The sequence below is a fragment of the Anabas testudineus genome, chromosome 7, assembly GCF_900324465.2.
Source record: "Anabas testudineus chromosome 7, fAnaTes1.2, whole genome shotgun sequence".
NCBI classification, from domain to species: Eukaryota; Metazoa; Chordata; class Actinopteri; order Anabantiformes; family Anabantidae; genus Anabas; species Anabas testudineus.
The window spans coordinates 13,308,535-13,321,711 of NC_046616.1; the positions used below are offsets into that span (position 1 = coordinate 13,308,535).

The 13,177-nt window shown below is 40.1% G+C and overlaps 1 protein-coding gene and 1 long non-coding RNA gene across 4 annotated transcripts in view; one reads left to right on the forward strand and one right to left on the reverse strand.

Moving 5' to 3' along the window:
- Positions 1 to 563: 563 nt before the first annotated feature.
- On the reverse strand, positions 564 to 12,953 carry calcoco1a (calcium binding and coiled-coil domain 1a). 2 transcript variants are annotated; one of them, XM_026368126.1, is made up of 15 exons: positions 12,790 to 12,953; positions 10,472 to 10,625; positions 10,272 to 10,374; positions 8,023 to 8,225; positions 7,636 to 7,848; positions 7,212 to 7,360; positions 7,044 to 7,113; positions 6,783 to 6,938; positions 6,016 to 6,270; positions 5,784 to 5,909; positions 5,459 to 5,554; positions 4,615 to 4,696; positions 4,187 to 4,434; positions 3,820 to 3,911; positions 564 to 2,615 (listed from the first exon to the last, which is right to left on the reverse strand). In XM_026368126.1, exons 2-15 carry the CDS (start codon positions 10,601 to 10,603, stop codon positions 2,588 to 2,590), a joined length of 1,953 nt encoding a protein of 650 aa, XP_026223911.1. In that variant the 5' UTR covers positions 10,604 to 10,625; positions 12,790 to 12,953; the 3' UTR covers positions 564 to 2,587. The 2 variants fall into 2 exon arrangements, with proteins under 2 accessions (XP_026223911.1, XP_026223910.1); XM_026368125.1 differs by having other exon boundaries at positions 4,187 to 4,437; positions 12,790 to 12,952.
- Positions 8,359 to 13,177, forward strand: part of LOC113167486 — a 30,914-nt gene continuing 26,095 nt past the window's right edge. The window contains exons 1-2 of one of the 2 annotated variants that reach the window (XR_003299290.1): positions 8,359 to 8,608; positions 9,485 to 9,562. This is a non-coding gene — a long non-coding RNA (uncharacterized LOC113167486). Of the gene's footprint in view, positions 8,609 to 9,353; positions 9,563 to 13,177 lie in introns of those variants that run through there. The other variant, XR_003299289.1, reaches the window with a different exon arrangement.

Consider the following 13,177-nt stretch of genomic DNA (forward strand, 5'->3'; position numbering starts at 1 on the left):
AAACAAGACCAGGTAGAGGAAGCAGTGATTTGGAGAAAGGGAGCAAGGGCTGGGGAAGGCTGGCGTCAGAGCCATAAAAAAACTAGGAGATGTGTTCTGGCCTCTGGGTCTTCATATCTTTTACATTTCTAATTAAAAGAGATAAAGAGTGAGGGAGTCATCAATCCCACAGTGATTTCCCAGTTAAGGTTTTAGAGGAGGCTGTAAACTAGGCAGCCCGGCATCATTGATTTTATAATTAGCTATCGTCACCCCAGACTTAAGATGGAGGGAGTGTGGTAGGGGGCCAGCGGGGAGCTTAAAAGAGGAAGCAGGAGACTGCTGGAAGAATGGGGAGGCAGATGATGAGGAGGTCAGCCCTGAGGGTGGACTGTGGGAGAGCCAAAGGTGAGTGGAGAGAAAGTCCAGATGAGAAACCATCTGAAACAGGCAATGAGCCAAAAGGGAATATAGGCTATATAGCTGTACGAAAAGAAATGGCATAGTTAATTACCAGTGAAATGTCATGTGAGGATCAAAATATTGCTGTGATCTTTGGCCAGAAAAAGACACATTAGACCCAATAATGGATACACACACCATTTTATTATACAGAGCCCCACCCAAAAGCCTGTTACATGACGGAAAAATATGCGGTGGTGTACATGTGGGAAAACCCTCACAAACAAAACTCCAAATCAAACCATAACCACTGGAGCTTTATTGCAATGTGAGACAGTGTCCTAACAAGTAGCACTCGTACTGGAGCTCTCAGTGGAATAACAAAAAAACTTCCCTAAGATATAGACATAAAGTTAGATTACAACCACAAACAAAGACCATGGAGAATATACATAGTGTAGTGTGCTGTTTTCTGGCAAAGAATACCAGAGTCCTCAAAACGCTCTATATGTGAATCAACATGACTACAAAGCTAAAATACCTAGATAGACATTTACTCCTTTTTGTGGCTACATTAAACATTAAAATAAATTTCTTAAACATATTTTCATCACCTTCACTCAACATGCTGGTATCATTTCCTTTCATTAGCACCAACATCGTTCAACAAAACACCTCAAATATTAACTCTTAATAGACTTGAAGTGAGCATTTGAAAGCAGAAAATAAAAACTAAATGTAGATTAAGCATGGATAAACAACACACAATGGTAATGATTAAGATATAGATGAAAGGACACATCCTACATATTGCAAAGTATCCACATATCAACTTTTCATCTAAAAATCTCTAGTAAAAACTGGGTGCAAATGCGGCAGATAAAATCAAGCATCAAAGTGTCTAACAAATTTTTGTAGCCAGGCATGGAAAATATCGTCACACATTACACAAACAGTTGTATGAAATCTCACCTATTTCTGACTAAACCTGAATATAGTTTAATTGCAGCATAACTCAAGTTAATTATAAATAGAAAATCATAAAAAATGCTAACAGTATTGATTAAAAGGTAGGCAGCAATTTTTATTAGGCAGTATATTGCCATAGGGCTATAGGGGAAAATACAACACAATGTCATGATAGAAGGATCTATAAAGATACTTTGAATATTTTTGATTATTTTAGGCACAAATTTAGAACTGCATGAATGTGATGTAAACTTGTGTGCAATATAAGCTATAATAAACTGTAATAAAGATTGATGCTAAATAGCCAAATGGCCACATAGTAAATTAGCCTTTCATGTTGATAACTATGAAATGTAAAATCTAGGATAATTAACAAGTAAAATCTGCAGCTGAATCTCCAGTGAAAAGCTTATGAGCATTAATTCCATAATAATGATGATATTAAGCTGCTAAAGTAGAAAGTTGCATCTGTCATCTATCTTAATAGACTTTAAACACAATCTGTTCAAAAAGCTCTTCATTTCAAACACTGTCCATCTCTGAAAGCCTCCTCATCACTACAGTAAATCTCCTTTGCTGTATCTGCATGCCAACGATGAACTGCTAATGAGTACAAAAAAGTGCATATCAAATCTTAGTTCTGAGTAAATGGAGGAGTAATATCATGTCGTAGCCCTACATTACTGCAGTATAACTCTAGCATGATGCTGTATTGTTACTTTATGTTGCCGCGAATAGTGTTCAAAGCTACTGTGGAGAATTTAATGTGGGAAGAGAGTTTTGCCATGATTTTCAGCAGACCTGGGCCTGCACAAAAACATCATAATTACAGCGCCTGTCGTGACTCCTAATCACAAATGTCATAAAAACACGACATAACATCCGTCGTAAAGCTCTTGACATAGCAATGATTCAACAGTTATCATTCTGCTACAGCCTGTGAACTCTCAAATGCCTGGGCTCGTCCTTAAAATCCCACCATTTCAAACTATGCAAGTCTTCTGTCAGTCATAAACACGGTGTTGACCCATCACCACCAGCATTATGTCAGTGCTAATAGTGAAATAGTGAAGATGGTAAAACAACAGTCTAGGATAGGTTAACGGCAAATACGATGTAAATTGCATATTAACATTTTGTCTGTGTAGTGAGTGAGATGTACTGGAATATATGATTGTTAGTGGACGCAAAGTGGAACCACACTGACTTGTTGCGGCTGTGGCTGGGTGCCCACTGGTTACCATAGTGAGGTGTCAGCCAGATCGCTGGAGGAAGAAGACACAAAGCAGAGTGTGCGTGTGTGAAAAAACTTGAAAGAAACACACATTCTGGTTGAAAGAGCAGGTTAGACTGAAGAAGTGGGTGAGTGCGAGAGCGAACGCTTTAATGATGCTGAAAATTGGCCCGTGGCTGTGGTACACCCCTCAGGTAAATCATTGCTACAGCTTGCTGTCAACTTATCTGTCCCCTTGTCCTCCCATCTCGCTCCTCCCACGGCCCGGCTCTGTCTCACACAGTCTCCCCCGCCTCACCCTAACTCAACTTCTTTTACGACCACATATTCAAAACTTCCATCTTCAAGCCATACTCACCCTGTCACCATAAATAACTAGGGTGCATGTGTCTGTGTGCACTAGCAAGCTTTGAATTCACAAAACCATGACTGTGTGAGACCAGAGGAGGGAATGCGACAGAGTATATTTGCTGAGGTATTGTGCCCCAGTTTAAATTTAATGTCTAAGTGTATTATACTTCCCTTTTGCGATACTTTATGCTTTTACTTTTCTGCATTTGGGGGAGAAATATGATACTTCTTACTCCACTGATTTCATGTGGCAACTGTGTTCACTAATTACTTTGCAGAGTAAGGTTGTACACAACTCAAGGAGCTCATAAAATATTAAGTATTGCTGGAGTTTAAAACCAGCCAGTGTGACAGGGAGAAATTTGTGTTCATTCATAATACTGTCTTTTCAAGTACTCTGTTTACTTAAGTAAACATGCCAATATAAAATGTAGAAATGCTATGTTACCTGCAGTTCTGCCCTTAAAAAGTTAAAGTACTTGTTCCAAAAATGGTCCATGCGACTGATATATTAGATGTTAATACTGATGCAACAATGCATAAGTAGCATTTACAGTTAAAGTGTACAGTAGTTCAAGGTGGAACTAATAAAAAAATATATCTAAATGCAAATCCAATCCAAATAAGGTCTGAACAGCAAGTTTAGTATCTAAGTAATGTATTGTATTCGTGTTCAGGGAGTAAGAAGCATATTATTTTCTTTCTGAAATGCAGCATTAGTAGCATACACTGGAAATACTCAAGTGTGAAGTGTGAAATGTTCCTGACATTTCAGTACAGTTTACTCTAAATATTTACAGTACATCCTTTTACATTGATAAACTTTACTATTTATGACATTTTGTGGTATGTGGTTATCATTGGTGTGAGGATTGGGGTTATACCTGAGAACAGTGTCCATGTGCTCAGGGAGCAAAAGTGCTGTTTCCTCACCAGAGCTGCGCCTTCCACATTCAAGTGGATCTGAATCTTCCTCCTAAAGACCAGACAGAAAACACAGACACACACGCACACACACACACACACACACACACACACACACTTAACACATATCTGTCCAGCAGCTATTAGAGTCTAATAACTTGCAGACTAACAGCCTAATTGCTTTCAGGAGATAGTGTCTATATCAAACAATCCACTGCCCATGTTTAACTGGTGTGCACAGCTATCAGCTTGAAGACATAACTCATTTTCAGTATCACATATAAGTATGCTATGGCGACACTGAATGGCTCAGATAATGTGCCCCACCGAATCAGAACTGTGCGGCAGAGTGTCAGTTCCAGCCTGGTGTGGTGAGGAGAGCGGGGCTGGCTGGTTGATGACCACTGTTGTCCTCTCCATCTCCCTGGGGGAGGCAGGAGGGGTGGCAAGGAGCAAGGAGTCAGGCTGGCCCTGCTCACACAGACTGTAGTGTCCGAGTGGTCTTGGTGGACGGAGAGGCTGCAGGGCTTCTGGGTTCTCGTCCTCAGAGTCAGATAATGTGCTGTCGGGATGCCCCGCTAGATAGAAACATTGGCAAAGAAAAAGTGGTCACATTTCTCTTAAAAAACTGCTCCTGTCAGCTACGGACTCGGGACATTCGGAACAATATTTAGTGCTGCTGTTGAACGATAGTTAACTTTTTTATTGTTCACATCTGCAGGGCATACAGTAGATTAATGTGCGGCTCCATTCACCTGTAGAGGCAATCGGGGCAGCACTCCACTTGGCACTGGTTCCCATCTTCTGCTCCAGCTGACAGATATACTCTATCAATTCCTGTAGAAGAAAATACAACCATCGTATCACACACCGGGGCAGGATTTTCATCATGGTTTCCGCTGCCGTCACCCTCGTAACCCACACGATGTCTGACTTCTTCAAGCCAAACCCAAATAAAATGGTTACACAGTAAATACACAAACATTCTATTAAATAAATATTATTATCACTGTACTATAAACATTTGTTTGATTTATTATGTGCCATGGATTGGCTGCTATTCTCCGAAATAAAATGTGAAAATTCAGCTGGACACTGATTTTAAAAACATTGACCATCTACTCTGCCAGTAAAGAACAAATGTGAGGGTGAGTAGCCAACAAAAAATATGCAGGCACTTCAACAGCAGAAGCACTGACTCTCCTGAAAACCACTGATTTATATTGCACTATAAACAATTTATACTGCACAATAACAACTAAGAAGACAACAATGGCAAGAAGACTCACAACAATTGGGACCATACTTGAGTATACTACAAATTACATCTGTGATGTTTAGGACATGAATATATTGCTATTCAACATAATATATAGCAGTACATTGCTTTTAGAAAAACAACAATTCATGGGTGAAATTGAGCTTGATAGTAATACAAATACAGTTTTATATAGTAATACAACCTTTACATATACTTAACACTAAATTTAAAGAAAAGTCAGTATCTTTGGCCACATACTAGCACAGATCTTCCCCCTTTTTCAACAAATCTCTGCCAGCACAGATTCAAGTTGTCCCCTGTTAATCAGTTTTTCTGACCTGCTTCTCTGCAAGTAGCTGCTCCTTCTCTTTTTGAGCGACCCTCAGGCTGGCCTTTAGTTCCTGAAGCTCCCTGCGGGTTTCACTCAGCTGAACCTGCAGGCAAGATATTATGAAGTAGCAGTGTACAGTTGTTTCTACTACTACTATCTATCAAAATCATCTAACATCAGTATGGCATGTCAGAACCAGTACAGATACTTTGGCATTGTACTGTATCTGAAATGTAACTGTTGTTTCTACTGGATTTGAGTTCTTATTTTACAAATCACTTCAGACAAACGTCTCTGCTGGCCAGATGGATGTAAAATCTAGTCTTTCTCACCCGGTTGCAATCCTTTTCTCTTCCAAGCTCAACCTCCAGCTTCACTCTCTCCATCCTCTCCTCCTGCAGTCTCTCCTCCATCCTCTGCATCTCTGTGTTGAGTTTCTCTAGCTTCTCATGTTCGTTCTGTTAGAGTAGCACACATGATCAGACAGTATCTTTAACTCTAATACCATCTCAAAATTGTCTAACTTATGCACTATGTGTTCCATGTTCTGCAGCAGTGCAGTACCTCAGAAATGCGCTGCAGATTCTGCCTCTCCTGCACCCACTGGGCTCTTCCCTCTCTAAGGGCCAGACTGGAATCTGCAAGTTGAAGTGTGAGTTGGGCGGCCTGCAGGCGAGCCTGATGCAGTTCAGCCTGTCCTTGATCCCTCTGGGCTATCATGGCACTTAGATCGCTCTTCAAGCTCTCTGCAGCTCGCTCACTTGCATTGAGACGCTCCCGCAGGCTCCGCATCTCCTTTAACGTTGCCTCACACTCAGCCTGGCCATAAATAAACAAAGAAAGCTTATGTTGGATAAATATCTGTATCTATAGAGGATTTTCCTGCATAGACTGAATTTGAAATGTGAAAGTCAAGTTGTAAGATGTTCTGACAATGAGATAAAACTATTATCATAACAATTGAGCTCAGCAACAGAACAGATGGATAAACAAAAGCGTTCTTCCGCCTGCTCTTTCTTAGCTGTGGAACTCTGAAACATCTGCCAGAGGGGCAAAAGCTGGCTTCCAACTTTTGTTTAAAGCTAAGCAATAGAAAACAACATTCTATCTCTAGTAACTGATAACATGTGTTTGCCCCAAACTAATTCTGGTGTCAGGTGCAAATTCCACTTACAAAACTCACTTGGTAAACACAAGTGTGCAGATGGTTAGATCATTGAAGCCTCCAGCATTCAAATTTGACTAGTCCAGCTTTATCTATAAAATCCATATATCAATTTCCAATGCTTCTTTCAATCTTGCCCCCTCTGATTTCCAAAAAAATAACTGACCTCTTTCCTGTGGGCGATGGTGAGTTTCTGAGTGAGGGTGGTGATGGTGTTTTGGAGCTGCAGGACACTGGTGTCTCTCTGAGCTAAGGAGTTCCTCAGGCCCTGGAACTCCTTTGACAGACTTCTGAGTTCACCCTCTGTCTGTTCCAACTTGGTCTATGAGACAAAAATGAACAGATGGGAAAAGAGATAGGGATAAAAAAAAAAAAGAGCAACAGGGACATGTTTTGTTATGATATCCAGCATTCTCAGTAGTGGGACCTGCAAGCTCTTTCTCTCACTCTCCTCCTCTTTCCTCTGAGCTCCTGCCCTCTTTGCTCTGTCCTTCAACCTGCACACACAGATTTTGTTAATGACAAACAAATAATTGCATTAGATGATTGTACAGCACAAAGAAAGAGTAGAAGAGAAAAAAGTAAAATGCCAGACCTTTCCAATGCGGTCTCCCTCTCCACAGTTCTTTGAGTTAAGGTTTTGATGTCCTCCTCCAGTTCTCTGATTCGCACTTCACTTGCCTCTTTGGCTTCCAATAAAGCCCATTTCTCCTGGGCTAGTGATTTTCCCAATGCCTGCTCCTCCTTATGGACCAGAGGGAATTTTTATGAGGAATCTTAATGTATCATGCTATGGATAAAGCTTTAATAATAAGCTATTTAATATAATAACTGAGACACTTGACTAAATAGCTGTTATTTAAAAGGTTCCATTAAACCTGGGTGGATGTTGTTTAAGCAGAGCCTTGTGCTTTTCATCAGAGAGTATGAGCACAGATAAAAAGAACAGTCTGGAAATGGTAAAAACAAATTGAGCCTAACTGAATGGCTTTTGTTTATTTGTCTAGGTCTATAACCACCTTCTGCATATCCTCCATCTCCCTGCTCTTCTCTTGACTCAGCTTGAGCTCATCCTGCAGCCTGGTGATATCGCTTTCCAGCTCTTTGCGTCGTCTGTCCCAGGCCTCCCTCGCCCTCTTGTACTCCTCTTTCTCTTTTGCCCTTTGTCTGTTTACTGCCTCCTGCACCTGCAACAGCTCAGCCCGCTCCTGCAGACATTCCTGCAGTCGACTCTGACAAGAGATAGGAGGAAGCAGGCAGCAGTTGAATTATTATTGTGCTCTAATCTTGGTAGGAAATAGCCAGCCACGGCATTAATTTCCCCTTGTATGTGTTTATCAGCATTTGAAAAACATTCTTCCTTGCAGCATTATCTTCTGAGTCTGTCCTGTAATTGATGCTCTCACCTGCAGCAGTTCAGCTCTGGGCACTACCAGCAGCATGTCTGTGCCTGCTTCCTCTCCATGGGGCTCTTCCTCAAGTGTCACCAGATCCTCAAGTGGCTTCGGGGCACAGAAAGTGAATTTGGAGCTGTGGGAGCACACTTTCCCCTTAGCATCGATATATACAAACTCATATTCCTGTGAGCTGGGCTTGGGCAGATAGGAGGCTAAAGATGATGGGGAAAAAAAAAGAATAAAATGACCTTAGTTCAAGTTTGGCATATCTTAATTTAGAGCTCGTAGTCTAATTTCAATGTTGAGACACTAATCACCACTTAAGGTCACTATAAAACTTTTATGATGAGTGGTATTTATACAACAGGTGCCTATAAAACACAAAGTTTATATTATATGGATTTGTTATTGTGATACATAAAGAGACATGTGCAAAGGATAAAATGTCCAGGTGAACCTAACAAAGTGGCCGCCATGACGTCAGCTTCCGGCCACCTGTCGGCAGCAGTCAAATGTTTCTGTCCAGGTGAGAGAGACTAAAGTGATGCGCAATCTTGGATTAGATTTTGGTCACAATTAGCCCAGTTTGCACCAGGTGAGTCATCGTTTCGTCATTATTATGTTAAATTTGTCAATGTGCACAAAAGATGGGAGACTTCTGTGGTGCTGTATCAAGGCAAGCTAACGCCAAGTTGTTGTTGCTACACTTTGGGGATGTTTCTTAAAGTACAACAAGTTTTATGAGCTTCCGTGAAGCTAACATCAATTTGCACATTTTATAAGATAGGCTTGTTTTAGATTACTGGGGTTAGTTGAGAATAGTTGACTTCAGTTCAGTAGAATGATTAGCTAACAGCTATCTAAGGAAATGATTAGCATGTTGTAGTGTTAGCATTATCATTAGCGTGTTAGGTGAAAATATGTAACGTTATTCAAAACTCGTAAATTGCGCTTTAACGTTACATTGCTAGTTGGTCACCAGTACAATTAAAATGAGCAAAAAATTACGTTTGGGTAAGAGGGCAGAAAGTTAGTAAAGCCACCAACACCAGTGAAGACAATTGTCTGCACAAACAGGACCTAGCTGGGGTCAGTGAGAAGCTAACGTGAGGTTCAGCACTGGAGTTAGAGATAACCACGGTTTGGTAATATTTTACATTCATCACTTAGTATTTTTACACCTGACAACATTTCTGCAGTTGCTTCTAGTGTTTGTGCACAACCTGGGTAATATGCAGTATTGCAAAGCCAACTAACTACTTTAGAAACCACATAGATAAAAGTTAGTTAAGCTAATCTAAATGATGTTTGTAACAACAAACATTGAAAGGAAACAACATCCTGTTAATTGTCCCTCACTGAAACTTCAGCAGCACTAATCATGGTACCAAGGAATTGATTTCTTTGCTAGTTTTGCTATCTGTACAATCTTGTAACCAACTTATGTTTCCTACTTTAATCGACTATCCAGGAACTGATGTTATGCTTGCTGCTTCCTGTTCTTACCAGAGACCATCCAGCCGCAGTCCCATGATTTCAAGCCCATAAAGTAAGCGAATCTAGTATTATTCGTATCTTACACAGATCATGGCTTCATGTTTAGAATGATTTACTTTGAATTTCTGTTTCACAACACGTGCAGTAAAGGGGTGAAATGGAAAACAGACAAGAAGAATCACATACAGCAAGGTTTATGAGCTGTATTGTAACTTACAGCACCATCTTAGGTCACAGTGCAGACAACCTTCTTATTAAATCACTGCATTGCTAGAGATAAGGAACCATCAGCAGTTTCTGTCGACGGTTTTTCCAGTGCTCTTCTTCCAATAAAGAATGACACTGACACCAAGCTTAAGTTGGCGATAATTCACTCTACCAGGGGTCAGTGCCACACCTGCTGCACATGTGCCCCTCATGCTGAATCAAGCTTATCAGCTACCACTGACAAAATGAACACTGTATTTGCTAGTGTGAAGTGGAAGTCAGACCAGGCTTTGAGCCACTGTCTTTCTCATCATTACTCAACCATGTGCTTACTAAATAAATTCAACCTTTGACAAAGTGTGTCTGTGTTAGACCAAGCCAAGAGGGGCGTTTGTCTTATACACAGGATGTTGTGTACTTTTTATACTACAGACCTATTCAGTTTACACAAATGTCAATCCCCTGCTGAAGGTTTTATGTGCATTTGTAGAACTGTGTTATATAGATTTTGGCAAACTATGGGGAATAAAACAAAACTAGAATGGCATGAGTACCCTGAAAATGAACACAGCAGTTGACTTCTGTGCCTTCTTGATAGTCTGCTGGAGCCAGTGCCCAGACAAATGTATGGTAGTCTTTCACTGATGACCATCCAACCTGAGGAAGAAAACATGCACACACTATTAGTTTTTCTTCAACATAAATAAAGTCTTTATTCACTTTATTTTTGTAACAGTCGTTAAGTTAACAATACCTTGAAGAGCCCTATCCAGTCATTGCTGGCCCAGTTGTGCTGTGAGCTCAATGTGTAGTGGCAATCAACTCTGCTCTGAGGGAAGTAAGTGCAGCCCACGTTCCTAAACTCCACCCCACAAGCCTTGTCCATGGCAACGCAAAACAAAGGCAGGCTGTTTTGCACCAACAGGAAAAACACAATGTTTAAACCTTGAGTTGATAATTGTTTTTAGTTATTTACAAGCTCGAATTAGAAACTGACATGCATGATTAAAATTACCATTAATGAATTAGGAAGGGGTGATGGCTGGAAAACAAAGAGCCTTCAAGTAGTTATTCACTGTAAGAAGATATCCTGACTGAGTGTAGACCTGGCGAAGAGACACCAGGGGCCTGTGCCACAAAGTGAGTTCATTAGAGTCCAGGGTTATCTATCTTCACTAAAGCTAACACTGAGTGCCTTGGATAACTGGTAACACTAAGGTACCTATAAGCATGTTCATATGAAAGACATGGAGCTGTTATTTAGGGCTGTACTCGAATATCCAGATATTTGTTTTTTAGACAGGTATTTAGTTTTCATTTTGATATTCAGATATTTAGAATAATGAATACTTTATACTGTAATTACACAGTTAAAATGCTGAAATACATAGATACATATACATTGGGGCATTTTAGGGTGCTACAATGAACAGGCTTTTTACAGATAATATGAACTGACTAATGGACACTACAGGAACAGTGTAGAGGGTGAGTTTAGGCTTAGTGAGCTAGCTATATGATTATGGTTTTATTTAGGTGGTATTAACTTAATTTAAAGATGTGGCAAGAAATTGCTTATTTATGAAAAGGTGGTTGCTGCGCTAACTCTCTGGCCCAGACCAAAGTTCTGCGTATTTGCTGAACAAAAGAACCGAGACGTTGGAACCCAAAAGGTGGTATTTGGGAAAGCCCTACTGTTAATTAGACGTTGCATCATCAGAACCACAAAGAGAGTAAAGTTTTTGTTTTCAATTATCTTTTCCTTCTGTTTTTCTGATGTGCACATTTAGTGTAAAAGCATCAACAACATCTTTAATCCTGTTGGAAATTAAACAATCTTATACAATTAAAAGAAAGCTATAATCAGTGTAATTCACTAAGTAACTCTGTGTGGTAAACTATCCCAATGTTAAAGCTTTATCTTAATAGCACACAAGAAAAGCCCAGAACAGCAAGACAATTTGACTGATCCATAAAAATTATTTATTTTAATATTTATGAAATTATTAAAATCTTTTTTCTCTGTGTGTGTCCTGTACTGTATATATAATGACCAGTGATCAGATTGTTACTGATTACTATAACTAGTTATCTGCTAGAATTAGTAGAAGAATACAAAAGTACTAGTGCTAGAACTAGAATTGGTAGATAGCCCTCTAATCTCGCTTTGTGGTAGGGGCCCCAAAGCTAAACATCAGTGACAGGACGACCTTTGAGCAACATGACATATGACATGATGGCCCTGGGGCTATTTCAGTCATCTTCAAAATTGCTATTGTACACCATCACGTGTACATGTGGTGTATATACAGATGGCATGTATGGGGCTCAAGTTGCACCTTAAAATACTCTCCATGAATTTTAAGGAATTTCTGCCTGCAGTTAAACACACCGCTTAATATCACAATTAACCTAAACAAATCATTTTTTTTATTAATTCAGGATTGTGTGGGTTATTGATTTCAGTGTTACATATGTAAACAAATGTTGAAAGTACTTTGTCATAACAGAAATGCACATTTCAGCAACCCAGAGCACATAATGGTGCAGAATTGATCAGCAGTCTAATACGATAACAAGTGGAAGGGAAAACACTCACAGAAAACTCTTAGAGTTTAAAGTGTACATGTGTTACAAACTTAGATTAACTGTGACTTTTATGTACTTTATATTTATCTACTGTTTAATAGGTTTAGAGTTTGCTGTTTGAGTAAAGCTTCCTGGGAGGCTTCCCTAATGTACACACTCAATTCAAATGATGAATATTTTACAGAAGTCACCGAAAAGTATAAACGAAAATCCACAGGAGCATTCAGAGGGTTCGCATTACACAGCATGAGGCTGGAGGCCCAACAGTAGCACATGTCGAGAAAACAATGTGCCATGCACGTTGATGCAAGCTTAGCAGGACAATCGTGTAATCGGAGCCATTATAGACGTGAATCTGCAGCTGCTAATTATGATTCTTGAAGTAGTTCATGTGATCGCGTCAGACGAGACAGTAAAAAGGCTTTGTTAACTACAAAAGACATCTGCGCACATTATCTCGACAGTCTTTGATGTCTCTCTTACCTTTTATCGCCCTCACTTCACTGTAAAGAGTTAAACTAGTATTCTCTTTATCGGATACTGTTGTGACAGTCCGCTAGAAAAACAAAAACGTGAGCGTTAAAGTGTTTCCTTCTCGCACTCAGTTGCTCCACTAACCCGAAACAATAACAAAAAACCAAAGCAAAACATAAGCATGACAGCTTCACTTCCGCCGCGGAATTTTGGGAACTGTTGTTCACCATGTCGCTGAAACGACGCTGTAACGCATCATTTTAAACTACAATCCCCAAGCTCAAAGCAGAAAAGCAGAGGTCGCACTGGACGTAATATGACGCCTGTCATCGGCCGGTGTTGTTTTTCTCAGCGATGCCAAATCACAGAGTGGCACATTGGTTGTAGGACAGCGCTG